At 41.6% G+C, this 18,383-nt stretch overlaps 2 protein-coding genes across 2 annotated transcripts in view; both read right to left on the minus strand.

Moving 5' to 3' along the window:
• Positions 1 to 5,479, minus strand: part of amacr (alpha-methylacyl-CoA racemase) — a 103,815-nt gene extending 98,336 nt beyond the window's left edge. The window contains exon 1 of the mRNA XM_084325694.1: positions 5,213 to 5,479. Within this exon, the coding sequence (XP_084181820.1) occupies positions 5,213 to 5,459 (247 nt within the window). The 5' untranslated portion in view covers positions 5,460 to 5,479. The remainder of the gene's footprint in view (positions 1 to 5,212) is intronic.
• An 8,861-nt stretch (positions 5,480 to 14,340) lies between these two features.
• Positions 14,341 to 16,250, minus strand: LOC311237661 (uncharacterized protein). The gene is made up of 4 exons (XM_084325629.1): positions 15,890 to 16,250; positions 15,543 to 15,609; positions 14,868 to 15,033; positions 14,341 to 14,524 (listed from the first exon to the last, which is right to left on the minus strand). Exons 1-4 carry the CDS (start codon positions 16,226 to 16,228, stop codon positions 14,404 to 14,406), a joined length of 693 nt encoding a protein of 230 aa, XP_084181755.1. The 5' UTR covers positions 16,229 to 16,250; the 3' UTR covers positions 14,341 to 14,403.
• Between the last annotated feature and the right edge of the window lie 2,133 nt (positions 16,251 to 18,383).

An 18,383-nucleotide genomic window follows, 5' to 3' on the forward strand; every position in this document is an offset into this window, starting at 1 on the left:
CAATCTATTTTGATGTCGGCATTAGGTATAGCCTATATAAATTATATATGCATAGCCTACATTATGCAACAGTAATTTGCGCATAACGCAGCATGGCACAGACATGTCACACGGAGCCCCGCACCTGCATACAGTAAACTAACTTGATCGCTAATATAACTGTTGTCCTTGTATCTTTACGCTTATGAAAACATTAAATAATATGTATAGGCTATAGGCCGTCGTTTTGCCTTAACACTTTAATCGTCAAAAACGCCGTAGGACGTCTTTCCCCGCCATGCTCATTCTGCCAAAGACGCCGTACCACGTCTTTGATATCAATATTTCAAAAATCTGTGATCGAAATCATATTTCTCCCCCGGAGACTTGAGATCTACTGTTGAGCCCCTCTCAACTCTCCAACGGTTCAAGAGCGCCATCTGGTGACCGATCGGCGGATCGCCCAGAGCGGAAACAGGAAATGGAAGCTGGTGCTCATTTCAATTCGGTCCGATCACTCGGTAATAGTCCCAGGACTCGAGCTAGACACAACGGATAGCAATCCGTTACCAATAACTCGATAAACAACATGATTTGGACGTATATACTATTATACAACCTGGAAATGGATCACATATTTCTACATCCCATAATAGGAATATTTCTGTTCCACGCTCATCGCCCAACGCTATGAGGAAGCTACGGTAAGATTCAGTGTTATTTTTTAACGTGTTCGATACTAACTGCTCTAATGATCATATCACCCACACTAGATGAATCATCTAACGTTGTCCACGGAATTATAAACAACCCTCCCCCCATCCGGTCAACATCAGATGATCAGTAGTAACTTCTAGAAGCACGTCCATTTGAAATTTTTTATCTCGCGCAGATTCCTATCAAACTGTATTTCATCATCAATATAATGCATTTGGGGCTATAAATCACGTTCTGGAGAAAGCTGCAGAAAACGATAAAAACATACTTATACTTTAGACCTTATTTTAGTATGAATATGTGAATGAAAAAGTATAACGTTGCTACACCCTGAACAATAGATATAGGACGTTGAATGGGCCATAGTAATGTCAATTTAGCAATACAATTTAAAAAGTTATAGCCCTGCAAAGAAGGTAAACATCCCCATAGACAAATAGAGCTGGCGGAGGATGGTATATTAAGAATATAAACCTGGCGACCAAAGTGTTTAGCCTATATTCTCAAATGGCATTTAATGGCTATCCGCTGTGGGCTATCTCCTCGCTGACTGACCAGTATACCTTTATATCGTATCATATTCCTATGTCTTCAAGGAATCGTGGGGCTCTGGGGAATAAAGGTTGGGAACCCCTGTATAGCCTATCCTAGGCTATTTTATTTACAGTAGTCTATTTATGATTTGTTTCCGTAGCCGGTCTCAGTTATGCTGTGGCTGAGGTGGGTCGGGATTAATGAAGCTGCTAGGAGACTGCTTCTCGGCTATACGAATTAAAGCCACGATTGAAAATAATGTACTTCCTTCTTGACAATAGCATATACTATAACAATAATACGAGAGTACAAGAACAATGAATCTCACTGCCATGTAGGGGTACCCCCTCCTAAACAGCTACAATCAAGTATCGTCCAATCGATCAGCTTCTCCAATCGACACCATTGTCTAATTATTACTAGAGCTATTGTCGAGAGTTGGCAATTCCCTCACTCCCATAACTCGTTTTACATGCAAGTCATGGAAGGAAATGGCAAGCAGCGTGTATATAAATCTCTCAGGGTGTACAATAGGGATGATCTCTAGGGATTTACAGCACAGCTGATAACAGTTTGTCCGTACAAATGATCCCTCTGGGGACTCTCTTTCCTCCCACATCATCATAAAACACATATATCACACCTCGATAAGCCTGCCATCGTCCTTGACTTGCACTGTGTCTGCAGGGCTTTAAACATAGCTGATAGCAGACATGGTATTTTGCACCTCAATAGAAATCCTGGCAACCATTAGCCCGTGTGGGTTCCTTATCGCAATGTGTTTACTATACTATATATACTATACGTAAGTTCCAATGCTCTTTTACTAAAGGAAGGGAAACAGTTCAAAACGATATCATTTATATTATTCATAATCTAATTTATTCAAGACCTACATATACAGTAGGGGTCAAGTTATCTGGATTGGAAATGGCAATGCCCGGCACAGATATTATTTACAGCCTCCACAGTTAAGGATGTGTTTGTTACGTGTCAAAATCCTGTGGAGATATTTTAGTTTTAAAACTACAATAGTTTGAGGATGTCTCTCAGCGAAAGGTAGCCTCATTACAAGTATATAGATAAGTATGTAGGTTGTTCTTGTAGAGTAAAACTGAGTATCTAAACACATTCAGGAATCTGGCAACAAGGTTTTCTTTAGGGATTATGCTGCAGTAATGTTAAATAAGATATTGAAAAATATTGAAAGATGAAGTTACAACAGAAAAAAGGAGCCGTAGTCGACCAGCCAACCTCTTAGTCGAATATAAATATATATATATATTTTCTTTAATAAAAACATTTATTTAAATTTTTTTTATCATTCTTTCCAAAAGAAAAGAGGCCTAGAAGCGTGGCTAACGCTAATGGCATGCATACCAGAAGCTAACTGCCTACGAAAACAGGCACAGAGGCACTGAAAGAGGATTTCACCCATCTAATGAATACACTAGACTAGACAAATATCAAGATGTATCCATCAGGGGCGGCTAGGTGGTGCAGTGGGCAAGGCACTCACCACCAATGCTGGAGTCGCTGGGTTCGAGCCCAGCTCTCCACATTGTTTTCAGTTTGGCTGGTCGTCCGTACTAATACAATTGGCAGTATTAAGGGGAGGGAAAACTGAGGGGTGGGGATCGGACGTTGTGGACAGCGACTCCTACAGGTCGGTTGGTGCGCCTGCGCAGTAGAATCAAGAAGCGATGGGGGCGGCGCCCCTCCAAAGCGCAGACCCCTGACGCTGAAAGATCGCGCTGCGCAGGTGAAAAGATGCGACGGCTGCTACCTCGAGTATCGGAGGGGACTCGTGCTATGTATGGCTTCGTCCACATTGCAGCCGGCTTGTGGGAGGCAAGAAACAGCGTGCGAGACAGGGGAGGGTTGAATTGGGATGGGAGAAAATAGAAAATGGGAGAAAAAGTGGATAAAAAAAAAGATGTATCCATCAGTGGACCAATTGCATGCTTTTGCAGAGGACAAGAAGCCTTCATTCGACTCCTTCAGACATTAAGCACCCCCCACAGCCCAAATGGAATGATAAAAAATATATATATATTTAAATTTTTGTTTTTTTTAAATATTATACAATTTTTTTTTGTCGACCAATAGTCGACTAACGGCAAATTTTGGCCAATCATAGTCGACCATCCAAATCCTTAGTCGGGGACAGCCCTACCCACGTCGCGTTAAATACCTAAACTAACGTTAGCTGCTTACGCTAACTAAGCTAACCCTGATCAGAGAGGCATAGACAAAACAGCAGAGGTCCATTAGTGGGGACTGAGGAAGGGGGGCATTCTCCCTTTCTGTGTGTGTGTGTGTTTGCGTCCGATCTCTGGTCTTTGGAAAGACCAGATGAGGTCAGAGGAGTTTGATAGTATTTACTGAGGATGGACAGATAATGTTGATATTTAAACATACAAAACATAATACATAATAAATGTATATTACGTGATCACGCAACATAAAAAAAAATTGTTGTAGGAACGGTTTGGGATAGGGAGGGATTTTAGGTTGTGAGTTCCAAAAAATGGAACTTAAAGTTTAAAGCTCAATACATAAAAATGTGGCACTTTACAGTGAACAGGAGGTGTATTTGTATTGAAAACAATAGATTTAATTTAAATGTCTGGAAGAGCTAAAAAAAAAATCTTATTTTCCGATGCCACCAACCGCCTTACGACACTGTCTATGACGACACTGTTGACACCACGTATCCGTGACACGCACGCCCCGCGACAACACTAGTAGTTTCGGGGGGCCTACCACCCCCCCTGGAAAGAATCCTAAGGGGAACACTGCTGGAGCAATAAACCAATATAAACCAATATAAACCGTGTTCGGATCGCTTCTCTACTATTTGCCATTTCTATGGATTTTCCCAAACTGGATAAATAACCAAAGACCTTGAGGGCTAATAGCACTTTCTAGAAACTCGCACGCACATGGCAAGATCCCTGTTGCCTAGAAACAAGGTTATTATTATATCATTGTGTTTGTTCTCCCCTGGCTTCATTATACTCAAGGTCAACTGTATTTATATAGCACATTTAAAACCAACCGAGGTTGCACCAAAGTGCTTTAACAACAATATAAAAACAGAAATACTAAAAATACAAAAATACAGTATACAAAAAATCAAAAGCTACAATACATTAAAAACAAACACGACACGACCGGGGATGTGTGGCTTTACTAAGCCTCAATACACCAATAAAAACAGGTGAGTCTTCAGCTGAGCTTTAAAACTCTCTAGGGTCTGAGCAGACATAATTTGTAGTGGAAGACTGTTCATGACCTATCTCAAACCCTGCCCTCTTTTCTTGATCCTCCAATCACAACTGTCGCTTACCTCGGACAAACCGGCGAGCTCTGTCACCTTTTGTTTTGAGCCTAGACCTCGGGACATCTAAAAGTAGTTTGTTTGATGACCTCAGTGCTCTAGCTGGGGGGCCAACATGGAGAAGTTCAGCTAGATACCGAGGGGCCAGACCATTTAATGCCTTAAACACAAACATTGCAATTTAAAAATCAATCCTGAAACGAACGGGGAGCCAGTGCAGGGAAGCCAGCTATGATTTGATGTGTTCACGCTTATTTGTGCCGGTCGAGAGGCGTGCAGCAGCGTTCTGCACTATAGCTGCAGGCGTCGCAGGGAGAGCTGGTCTAGACCCACATACAGGGCATTACAGTAGTCCAGCCTGGACGATATGAACGCATGGATGACCCTCTCCAGGTCATTGGGAGAGAGGTAGGGCTTCACTTTGGTCAGGAGCCTCAACTGAAAATAGGAGCCTTTAACCACAGACCCAATTTGTCTGTCAAATTTAAAATCACTATCAAAAGTGACACCAAGGCTTTGATAAAAGATTGTTTTTTTGGCATCGAGGGCGCCCTAAAACACCAGCATAGTTTAGACTCTGTGTTATACATATATTTTCAACGGAGAAGACTATCGGGTAAGAAATCGTCGACCTCTGACCTTTGCGGTAGGGCTCCAGCACGACGTCCGATTGGACGCAGAGCTTCCTGAGCACGGCGACGCCCTCGGGGGTCTTGAGGTTGAGCGCCACCGAGCGCTTGCCCCGGGCCTGCGTGTCCATCGCCATGGCAACCCGGGTCCGGTCCACGCGGATCACCTTGGCGCCGAAGTCCGCCAGGATCATGCCGCAGAAGGGGGCCGGCGCCAGGCCCGCCAGCTCGATGACTCTCACGCCCGCCAGTGCCATGATGAGGGGACAGAGGGAAGACCGACAGGAAGACAGAGGGACAGACAGACCTGTGGAGGAAACGTTTGTTGTTTTTTCAATACTTTTTTTTTTTTTATAATAATAATAAATTATTAAATTAAAGTTTGTAGAGAAGCCACAAATAAGATAAGATAATAATAATGATAAACATTATTAGTATAGCACCTTTCATACAAGAATTGCAGCTCAAAGTGCTTCACAGCAGTAAAAGATGGTCAGATCAAGAACAACGCATAAAGTGCTGACATAAAAGTAATCCAAATAGACAAAATAGATCCACCATCCCAATAGGCCTCTTTGTTTACGTATTAAAAGAGCAAAATAGAGTAGACACCAGACAGAGTAAAATAGTGCAATAGTGAGTGCAGTGTAATAAAATAGCTAGTATATAGAATAGACAGAGTAAAATAATGCAACAGTGCAGTTCTGAATGACTGTTTAAACAGTTGAATAATAATTAATGATGGTGAAAATGCGGATGTCATAGCAGCATGGGGGGGGGGGGGTACAGGTATGGGCAGGGTAGTAGCAGAAGACAGTCTACATAGGCAATACGATTATACAAATAACTAACTCTGAATATGTGTGTGTATTGAGCCCTGTATTGTACCCATTCTGCAATCTGTTAATAAAATGTACAATCAATCAAGCATAATATGTATATTATGAGCAAGCAGACAGTGTCATCAAAAGGTGCAGGTGAGGGTCTGTGTGCCCTATCACAGTTATATTATAAAGGTAATGTAAATACATTCATGTAATGAAAACTTGTAATGTCGACAAAGGTGAGTTTTTTGTTGGCCAATGAACCTACACATTTTCACAAGGCAGCATATTGATTGATTTCTGTAATACTTGTTGTCTGCATCTTGTGTTGGCTTCTAAACAAAGTCAAATAAAGATTATATAGACAAAGTTTGCAATGTTTACCAACTGTAACGTACCTACCTCTGACTTAACTTACCTAGCTACTATAATAAGGATGACCAGGACATTTTGAGAATGTTCGATCTTTCACAAAACAATGTAGGCTACTAACGTTACATTACATTGGGAGTATGTAACTTAACGTTACGTTATCTGGGCTATAGTTCATTTGAGCTACAGAGGCAGGAGTAGGCTAAGCAAGATGACGACCAGTGACAGACACATCAACGCAAAGACAACATGTGTAACGGAATAGATCATGTGCACAACAACATGCTTACCTTAATTATACTTTAGGTGAGATACATCAAAGAAGACGAGCACGGTCTGTTTATGTTTTGTCCTTTGGACGCGTAACACGCTACTTCCTGATCGGTGACGTCAGCAGGTCGCAGGACACCAGGCATTGTGGGAATCGTAGTTTTCGTGGTTAAACCAGAGACTCCCTGGGCGACTACAAGGAATGAATGAATGAATGAATGAATGAATGAATGAATGAATGAATGAATGAATGAATGAATGAGGAAACTATGAAACTATGAAATAATCTGAGAGGAGAGAGAACTTAGTCCACACTGCAAAAACGGAAATACTAGTTTTAAGCAAATAATGAGCTTGAAACAAGTCAAATATCTAGGGTGCTCTCACCTGAGTGGATGAAGTGGGAACAGGATACCAGGAACTGTGTTTTGTGTTTACTGCAGTGGAGGGGAGACCATGTTACTGACCAAACACTATAGATCTGTGATGGCTGTCAGAATGTAGAGCTATTTAATACTTATTTTAACAAAGAAATACCACTTGCAGCTCCTATGGGACTTATTTGATACCAAAAATCTCCATAAATTATTTAGGCTATTCATTGGAAAGCCACTTAGGTGGATCGACAATGGCGCTTAAAGTCTTGGGCAAGGTTAATGACTGCAAATTCAAGTTCAAGTTTTGTTTTATTTGTCACATTACAGTGAAATGCTTGATTCTGTATGAGCCTCCTGAGATTGTGCCTCATACAGTACACAGTAAAAGACCAAACACTATACAACAGGGGTGGCCAACCAGTCAGAGACTAAGAGCCACAAAAATTACTGTGGTACCACAAAGAGCCACACCATATACCAGCGTTTCTCAACCTTTTTTTCAGTCACGGCACCCTTCATGTGTTTATAGGTCTCACCCTCTGGCCTCTGAAGTTGCTAATGTATTTTTTATTTGGGCCTCACAGGGTTAACCTCTTAAGCCCGAGATATACAGTAAAAGTGTATATTTTCAGCTTTACGTTTGTTTACCAATGATTTTTTAACTGTTATTAGTGAAATATAAGATTATAGAAATCTCAGGGCATTGAGTCGGAAACTTGGCGCATATTGACAGGAGGAAGTGGCACATCCAAAAGTGAGTGTAGTCTTTTGAAGGAAGAGACCCAGGGCTTTCGAATTTCGAATTTCGACCCTACCCAGCTCACGCCAGCCCCTGTCAATCATCTGACTTCTGGATTAACTTTTTTATTTCTCTTATTTTTTGGGATTATCTCCCACAAACCTGAACTTTATTGCCATAAAACAGAACAGTTAGTTTCTCTACCTTTCTGTGAACATCTAGCAAAAAACAGTGTTGCAATATGATAAAAAATGTTGGAGAAATGTACATTATAAAAAATATGGCAGAATTCAGTACTGTATCTACAAAACATTCTGTTTAATTATCTTCCCTTTATTCATTTGCTTAGATTTTTCATGTCTGGTCAATTTTAGCATGGTGTTATTCACAGTCAGATTTTTTTTTTTTTATATATATAATTGATATTCTCATTTGGTTCATTACAATTTACTCAAGCCTAGTAACAGACACACTATTTCTGACACTGGGAATACATTCCCTGAGATCCATAGATGTCCCTAGATTCAGATACCAAGAACATGCAAATGGTCATTTAAATCTGTAAATGTTTATTCTACGTCCTTATGGAATGAGTGACATAAAAAAAAGATTATAATTATTATATATTTTTTTATGGATGGAAGAGCCACACATTGACGGGCAAAGGGCCACATGCGGATCGCGAGCCGCGGGTTGGCCACCCCTGCTATACAACATATACAATATATACAAAAGTAATACGTACAATATGCAAAAATGGATAGAAGAGGTAGTGCAAATGTGTAAGAATAAATAGATAAAGTGCTGTGTAATTGTGAGGGCTGCGGGTGTTTGGGCCACTAGCAAATAATAGGGACTCTTTAAGTTATTTGTATAACAACGACCACTAAACTGGTTAAGCAGACATTAAGGAGAAGGGGGAAAATAAACAACAAAAAACAACCTTTACAGGTGGAAGCCTCAAAGTGAGTATTTAAGAAAATAAATCAAGTCCAAAAAACAGGACAACGCTCAATAAAGAGGTATTGTGGAAAAATCTAAATAAGCCACAAAGGCACCTCTGTTACGTTCTGGACACCGACTGAGGTCGGTGACCACCCACATTCCTGGCATATGTCACTGGGCTTGTCACCTGTCCTTTCCCTGTCAATTAGTGCTGTCACTTAGGGGTGGTTCCTGATTGGCTGTCACGGGGGTGTGTGTGGAATGTTGGTATTTGGTGTCTATGTAACCTACCTGTCTTCTGCTTGTTCATTGTCAGGTCTTCACTAATTGCGTTCGGGGAAAACGCGGACGGTTCAACTCTGGACCTCCAATAAGCTCCTATTTACCTTATTTCCTGCCTGTGCTATTTAGCATTTATCTCTCTTAGAAATTACTCTTGTGTTCTTACTATTAAAGTCGAACCTGTTCAAGAGTAAACACTCTCCGTCTCTGTGATTGCCTTCACCCATTGGAACTCACCTACCTCCACTCCTGACAGAAGACCTGACCATCAGAGTTCCATGGAGGCAATCATGGAGATGCTCCAGGTGCAGAGGGCGGCCCAGGAGCGGATGGAAGAACATCAACAGCTGGTCAGCGCCGAGTTAGTCCGACCCAACAGGATCGTCGGCTCATCCCAAGCGGTGGCGCAGTCGGCGTTGGCCACAGCCCGACAAGCCCAAGAAGGAGTGGCTGGAGTTCAGTCGGCGACGGGAGAAGCAGCGGTCCACGCAGAGGAGAGTCGGGGGGTGTTCGGGGTCCAGGAACGGTCCCACGAGCCACGACTGCAGGCGCCTGCTCGCTATGATGGATCACCGGATGGATGTCGGGAATTCATCACCCAGTGTCTACTCGTTTTCCGGCTGCAACCACGATCATTTCCATCGGAGATAGCACAGGTAGCGTATATTATCACGCTACTCACCGGTCAAGCTCTCTCCTGGGCTACGGCGGAATTAGAGGCGGGAGCGATAATCTGCGACAGTCTGGACGCCTTTACCCGGGAGTTGAGAAGAGTATTCGATACTTACCGGGTACTCTCGATCTTCGAGGCTGGCGGTCGTCTTCTCGACTGCCGGCAGGGCCTCGGTCGCAGCTTACGGTCGCAGCTTACGCTATCAATTTTCGGATCTTGGCTCGGGAGACAGCTTGGTCGGAGAACGTCTGCGTGGTTCTGTTCGTCAGGGGACTCTCAGCGCGGATGCGAGATGCGCTCTCCGTGCGTGAGATCCCCGAGCAGCTGGAAGTGCTGATCAACACCGCCATCAAGATGGACAATCGGCACCAGGAGAGGGAGAAGGAGCGTGTCAACAACACCCAGGTATGTTTTCCTTCTTCTCCTGGTGTTGATACTTCCATGCATTATACGAGTGGGCCACTGGGTGATGAATCCATGCAGCTTGGAGTGCTGTCGCTCTCGGACTTCATCAAAGAGCGACGCTGTTTCCGGTGCGGTCGCACCGGTCACCGCTTCGGCAGCTGTCGGGTCCAGGCTGTATCAGCTCGGCGCCAGTCGGGAATAGAAGGTGCACCGTCAGGCTTCGAGAAAGCGCCAGCAGGTGGGCTCATTCCTGCCAAGCCCACTGATTCACGTACATTTGTTGAGGTGGCGATCAACTGTGGGGGTGACATTAGGGGAACTAAGGCTCTCATTGACTCAGGGGCGGTGGGCAATTTTATTCACGTGGGATTGGTGAAGGAGTGGGGAACCCCAGTGGAGGATTTAGGGGTTCCCTTACCGGTTTACGCCCTGGACGGTCGGCCCCTGGGCAGTGGGAGCGTCACCCAGTGCACGGTTCCATTACACATCCGGGTGGCGGGTGGGGAGTGGGAATGGGTTCAATTTTTTGTCATCTTTTCCCCCTATTCTGTCATGGTGTTGGGTCATCCCTGGTTGTCGTCACGTGTTCATATTATTAATTGGAGCACGGGCGAACTCTCAACGGCGGCCGACGTCAAGTCGATCGTCAGCGGGAGTTTGCCCAAACCCTTCACTGTAAAATTGTTCACCCTAAAGTTACAATAAATTACTGCCAATATTTTGCATAACTTTTACAGTAAGATTCACAATAATTTACTGTGAATGGCTTCACAGCAATGTGTTGTAATTTCACAGTAATGGTAGTACAATACATTGTTGTAATTTCACAACTTCATACTGTAAGAAATTACTGTGATATTACAATAAATTACTGGCAATATTTTGCATGACTTTTACAGTAAGATTCACAATAATTTACTGTGAATGGCTTCACAGCAATGTGTTGTAATTTCACAGTAATGGTAGTACAATACATTGTTGTAATTTCACAACTTCATACTGTAAGAAATTACTGTGATATTACAATAAATTACTGGCAATATTTTGCATGACTTTTACAGTAAGATTCACAATAATTTACTGTGAATGGCTTCACAGCAATGTGTTGTAATTTCACAGTAATGGTAGTACAATACATTGTTGTAATTTCACAACTTCATACTGTAAGAAATTACTGTGATATTACAATAAATTACTGGCAATATTTTGCATGACTTTTACAGTAAGATTCACAATAATTTACTGTGAATGGCTTCACAGCAATGTGTTGTAATTTCACAGTAATGGTAGTACAATACATTGTTGTAATTTCACAACTTCTAACAGTAAGAAATTACTGTGATATCACATTATTCTGTTGTATATATATTACAACAATATATTGTGACTTCACAACATCAAATTGTAAGACATTTACTGTAATATCACATTATTTTGTTGTATATATATTACAGCAATGTATTGTGACTTCACAACATCAAATTGTAAGAAATTACTGTAATATCACATTATTTTGTTGTATATATATTACAACAATGTATTGTGACTTCACAACATCAAATTGTAAGAAATTACTGTAATATCACATTATGTTGTTGTATATATATTACAACAATGTATTGTGACTTCACAACATCAAATTGTAAGAAATTACTGTAATATCACATTATTTTGTTGTATATATATTACAACAATGTATTGTGTATTTACAATAGCCTACATGTATTTTTGTAGTCCAGCTCCAGTACACTTCCTGAAGGTCACACTTTGGTTTCCTGTCGTGTTTAATCACGTCATCCTATTGTATCTTGACATGAAACTATTGTATGAGCTTCCTCCAGAAGTATACTGGAGCTGGGGACTATAGAGTTATGCATGTCTATCATTGTAAATTGACTGTTATTTTGCCAAATTATATAATATAATAATTATAATTTTTCAATTATTTTGTTGGCAAGTCTTTTGCATTACTTTTCAGACTTGCCAACAAAATAATTGAATAATAATAATTATTATATTATATAATTTGGCAAAATAACAGTCAATTTACAATGGTATGCATAACTGTATAGTCCCCAGCTCCAGTATACTTCTGGAGGAAGCTCATACAATAGTTTCCTGTCAAATACTATTGGATGACGTGATTAATCATGACAGAAAACCAAAGTGTGAGCTTCTGCCAGGAAGTATACTGCGCTGGACTTCAAAAATGCACGTAGGCTATTGTACATTAAAAACAACAGTCCAAACGCACAAATGAGGTAAGCCAGCATTTATTGTCAAAAGACAGAATTATTACAAATAATTACACGAGGTAAGCCGGCATTTATTGTCAAAAGACAGAATTATTACAAATAATTATATACAAAGAATTATATTCTTATTCTTGAAATGGTAAATGGCTGTTTTCTTTTTTACAATTTGTGCACATTTTACCCATAGGAAAATCCTGCTCGTTGTACAAGTATCGCAGAGAAAATTCAAAGGTACTCAGTTGCACAAGAGTTTCGGACAGAGAAACGCAATGGTTTGAAAGCTCGGCGTTGCTAATAAACATTTTAAATATTATTTTATAAACTGCTGGTCAACACTGCTCAAAACGGCTTTAGCTGACTGATGCGCCTTGCACATCGAGCGTTTCGCCAGTTCTTCAGAGTTAATTATGGGATTTTATTGTCAAAAGACAGAATTATATTACAAAGAATTATATTCGTATTCTTGAAATGTTAAATGGCTGTTTTCTTTTTTACAATTTGTGCACATTTTACCCATAGGAAAATCCCGCTCGTTGTACAAGTATTGCAGAGAAAATTCAAAGGTACTCACAGTTGCATGAGGGTTTCAGACAGAGAAACGCAATGGTTTGAAAGCTCGGCATTGCTAATAAACATTTTAAATATTATTTTATAAACTTCTGGTCAACACTGCTCAAAACGGCTTTAGCTGACTGATGCACCTTGTATGACGAGCGTTTCGCCAGTTCTTCAGAGTTAATTATGGGATTTTATTGTCAAAAGACAGAATTATTACAAAGAATTATATTCTTATTCTTGAAATGGTAAATGGCTGTTTTCTTTTTTACAATTTGTGCACATTTTACCCATAGGAAAATCCCGCTCGTTGTACAAGTATCGCAGAGAAAATTCAAAGGTACTCACAGTTGCATGAGGGTTTCAGACAGAGAAACGCAATGGTTTGAAAGCTCGGCATTGCTAATAAACATTTTAAATATTATTTTATAAACTTCTGGTCAACACTGCTCAAAACGGCTTTAGCTGACTGATGCACCTTGTATGACGAGCGTTTCGCCAGTTCTTCAGAGTTAATTATGGGATTTTATTGTCAAAAGACAGAATTATTACAAAGAATTATATTACAAAGAATTATATTCTTATTCTTGAAATGGTAAATGCTGTTTTCTTTTTTACAATTTGTGCACATTTGACCCATAGGAAAATCCCATATTAACTCTGAAGAACTGGTCCTCTGCGAAACGCTCGTTGTACAAGTATCACAGAGAAAATTCAAAGGTACACAGTTGCACGAGAGTTTCGTACAGAGAAACGCAATGGTTTGAAAGCTCGGCGTTGCTAATAAACATTTTAAATATTATTTTATAAACTGCTGGTCAACACTGCTCAAAACGGCAAAACTAAGACAAAGTAATAATATTCGTAAGTAAAATGGTAAATGGCTGTTTTTTTTTTTTTTTTACAATTTGTGCACATTTTACCCATTCACACACCGACGGGAGCATGTAGGGGTTAAGTGTCTTGCTCAAGGACACATCGACACGCTGCCCGGGGAGGAGCGGGAATCTCCGGATTGCCAGACGACTGCTCTACCTCCCGAGCCACTGTCGCCATGAAACTAGTACTTCCAGGTCTTACCCGAAAATGGAACTAATGAATACACTTTATGCACTCACTCAAAAGAACAAAAGAGGCACTCAAAATAACAAAAGAGGCGCAGGGACGACAGGAGCATGACAATTGTCTTTGCAAACCATTCAAAGTCTATGAGATTCCGAAGAAGGGTGTTCACGTCAGGGGACGACAGGAGAAGGACGATTGTCTATACAGATGCAGACCATTCAAAGTCTATGAGCTTCCGAAGAAGGGTGTTCACGTCAGGGGACGACAGGAGAAGGACAATTGTCTTTGCAAACCATTCAAAGTCTATGAGCTTCCGAAGAAGGGTGTTCACGTCAGGGGACGACAGGAGAAGGACAATTGTCTTTGCAGACCAAAGTTTATGAGCTTACTTACGAAGAAGGGTGTTCACGTCAGGGGACGACAGGAGAAGGACGATTGTCTATGCAGATGCAGACCATTCAAAGTCTATGAGCTTACGAAAAAGGGTGGTCACTTGAGGGTTGATGGCGCTTCGCTTCTTTGCCCTGGAGCCTTTCTCCGGGTTGATGCCCAAGAAGAACCTGTTAATAAGCAAAGATACGTTTCAGTTTTAAATAGACTCAGCATTTATCAAGGTGCTCACCTGTGTTTTTTCATGGTACCTCTAACATAATGTTTACTCATCCGAATTTTGAAGCCATACTATAATGTGAATTAAACCATTATGTCAATTTCTTAACAAGATAGCAGCAACATCAAGTGATGGTGTGGTCCCAATTCACATAGTTGGTTCCAGGCTTCATACTCAAAGCATTTAATCTACTTTATGGCCTCTGTAGAAAGGCATGGACTTAATAGCCCGATAGTCTTTGCATGATAAGTCTTACTGATGACATTGATCATGTGTTCAGAGTGTTAAAATACCTTTGGATGAACTCAAGTGTGGATGATCCAACGGAAGGATACTCCAGGTTGAAGACATAGTAGCTGGTGAATAAAGCAGCTACCCCATGCAAAAATAATGGGTGTGGGCCCATCACAACTTCTCCCTCGATGGATAGCATCCATCCAGAAGGCTGCATTGCGTCACCTGAAATGAACAGATACCCCGTCATGCGTTGTTGTGGATAGGTATACATTCCTGCAAGGACATGACACAGAACTAAGGCTGTCTTAAATACTTCAAAGCTTTGTTCGATGGGCATGGGATTCGAATATGAAAATAAAATTCGATTATTAAAAAGAAAAAGAAAAATGCATATATATATATATATTTTTGCCAAATCAACTCTGCCTCTCTTACAACAAGCAATGCTGTCTCTTATTTAAGATGAGGTCGCACTGACAGATTTGTGTTCATTGTGCTGCTTTTATAAAGCCTCAAATGACGGCTTACAATATTTCATGAAAGCAAAGTGTTTTGTTTGTCTAAGATTTAAAAAGGTTTCAACTTTACAGCACTGACAAAGTTGAACATGAGACATGCCAGCTCAGGATATTATTTATAAGCGTCATATGTGTGCCGTATCACAAACTGCCTTCTGTCAGATTTTCCCCCTCGATGCAAAGGAACACAAGCTCATCCCTGAACATTATTACCTTGAATTATCAAACAGGGGGTGCTTGGGAGTGCTGCAGTATTCACATCAGCAACAGTGGCACAGGTCTGCAACAAAGTAACACACAATAGCAGATTTAACATTATGAAAGGATGAAGATAAGCTAATCCACGCACTACAGCTCACCACACATCAGCTCGGCCCATTTGGAGCAACTTGGGGGTTAAGTGTCTTGCTCAAGGACACTTCCGACATGCGGACAGTCAGAGCCAGGATTCGAACCACCAACCCTACGGTCGATGAACGACCATCTCTACCAACTGAGCTTCAGTCGCCCCTAATGTAATCACTCGCATTTTAAATATTTAAATATTTAAATAAACGTACATCAACTTCGAGCAGTAGTTTCTCTGTAGGCTCCTTGAAGTACACCATAAGGAGCAGGACGATGCAGGCACTGATCTCCGAAACCTCTGGATGATATCTGGCCAGAACATCCCTGATCTTCGTGTTGTCCAGTTTCTGGCAGAACTGCAGGATGGTCCGTCCTCGATGACACAGGGCATCTTTGATCTTTTGAAGGACATCGGTGTCTGTCAGGAGGCCAAAGTGGGAGAAAAGCCCCGTCTGAGAGAAGAGAAAAGGCCATTCTTCTTTGACCGCCACCATCGTTGGTGCAGGCATTTTATTCAAGTAACGCCGCAGGATGACGTAGGTCCTCTCCATCAGAAGTTCTGCTCTCGCTGTCCCACCCATCCCTTCCTCTGTGTACAGACATACAAACCAAGTAACAACAATTAGATTTGATGTTGCCACATCTGGGAAATTGAGTGGCAAACCTTTAATTGTATTACTCATTCTGAATATTAAGGTGGCCTTTTTGCTTAATGTGGGATATTTATTCATGGTGTCAATTCACCAAAAGTAAAGTAGATTGCATGCCTGAGTAGATGTTCCGCAGATCCCTTTTCAAAGCCGCCATGGTTTCCTCTGTCTCCCCGTCCGGTAAGCTTGCTGGGCCCCACCTCACACACCTAGGGATAGGAAGGAATCATAGGCAACCTCTTAGTGGAATACATAAAAAAAAAAAAATTATAATATATATATTTTTTTATCATTCTTTCCAAAAGAAAAAAGGCCTCTAACGCTAATGGCATGCATACCAGAGGCTAACTGCCTACGAAAACAGGCACAGAAGCACTGAAAGAGGATTTCACCCATCTAATGAACACACTAGACTAGACAAATATCAAGATGTATCCATCAGTGGACCAATTGCATGCTTTTGCAGAGGACAAGAAGCCTTCAGACATTAAGCACCCCCCACAGCCCAAATGGAATGATAAAAAAAAACGATATATAAATATATATATTCTACTTTTTATTTTATTTTTGTCGACTAACTGCACATTTTGGCCAATCATAGTCGACTATCCAAATCCTTAGTCATGGACAGCCCTAGAAATTATATTAAAAAAAAATCTACACATAATTTAAACATTCAATCCAAATAACCTAAGTTAGTCTAGCATTGGCAGTGCCACTTTAACCCCTAATTGCTGCGAGCGTGAATGGAGAGGACACTGGCGCCGTTTGTTTTGCCACCCCTACCCGTATTGGTCAACAGGACCTCTCGTCAGCCTGGACTCTCCTGCCACGCCAGTGGGCCGTCTTTCCTCTCTGCCTCTGCGGCGTCTAGCCAGAGTGTTGTTCCTGCTTTTATACTCCACTCTTGTTTTTACTTGTTGGAGAAGAGAGTGGCATCCGTCTCCAACTATTTCACCTCGCCTGCTAATGTCAGCAAAGGTGTCAGGATGGCTCCTGACAATTGTTCGGACGATACTGAGGCACGTGGTTCTGGTTGGGTTGTGCTCGTGCTCCATCATCTGATCCACCAAAGCGTTCACAAAGGCCCTTCTCTCATCTGGCTTTGGTCTCTGTTCTTTTTCCACTGCACGTTGAATGGCTGTTGACATCCGGTTCCAGTTGACACAAAAGTCTACATGCCATGCGCTGCCAGGCTGTGAAGAGTTTGAAGTGCTTGGGGGGCTGCACAACAGAGAGTGCGTGAATGATTGCATAGAGGTGTTCGGAGAGGACAGAGTGTTCACAGAGCTCGTTGTTGGGGAACTTGAAGCAATTGGATGTGTTGGGGAACTTGAAGCAATTGGATGGGGAGGGAGCACCTCCATATTAAGGGTTACTAACCCTAGAAGGGACAAAAACAGTTATGCCAATGTTCCAAGGGCATAGTTCCAAGTGTCACGCAAGTCTAAATATGAATTTACCTTTCTTAAGACCATCCATCAGCTTCCGACACTGGATTGGTTTGAGGTGTCGGACCAGATCCACCCTCTCCATTAAGGCCAGATCTTTGACACTCTCCACTCCAAGATCCTCAAGTAGGGTGGTCAGTAAGTCATCAGGGAGGCCCGGTAAATATGACCAAACTGCTTCCTTTATAGCTTCCATTACCTAGTCTCATTGATTAGGGTCAATCATGAATCAGTTTGTGCATATTCCCTACTTGTCTGTTTGCAGTGCACTATATGCAGTTAACTGCCAACATGTGCTCGCTATACAATCAACAATACAAAATCAACTATCTTAAGGTTACTTGATATCCTGCTCCACTTACGTCTGTCCTCACGTCTGTCATATCCTCCCTTTCCTGTTTAAACTGCTCCTGGAAAAGAATGGTGGAGCGCAATAAGCATCTGATCGTGCACGTTGTATGCTGGAAGAGGATAGTAGTCCAGTACATCTTTGTGCTTAATGCACACGTAATCCTCTTGGGCCACTCCTAAGTCACAGTACACACCCATGTCAATCAACTTCACACAAATGTGTTTCTCTGAGACAAAGTGGACAGAGTTTTGGG

This window comes from Notolepis coatsorum, assembly GCF_963971535.1.
Source record: "Notolepis coatsorum genome assembly, chromosome: 12".
NCBI lineage: Eukaryota > Metazoa > Chordata > Actinopteri > Aulopiformes > Paralepididae > Notolepis > Notolepis coatsorum.

What these genes read in the sequence shown, in the direction of transcription:
- LOC311237661 (XM_084325629.1), bottom strand. Translation starts at nt 16,228, where the DNA reads ATGGAGAGGACCTACGTCATCCTGCGGCGTTACTTGAATAAAATGCCT. An exon ending in AACTACTGCTCGAAGTTGAT is followed by an intron (nt 15,610 to 15,889) that starts GTACGTTTATTT and finishes ACTTTGTTGCAG; the next exon opens with ACCTGTGCCACTGTTGCTGA. An exon ending in CCCCTGTTTGATAATTCAAG is followed by an intron (nt 15,034 to 15,542) that starts GTAATAATGTTC and finishes TGTTCATTTCAG; the next exon opens with GTGACGCAATGCAGCCTTCT.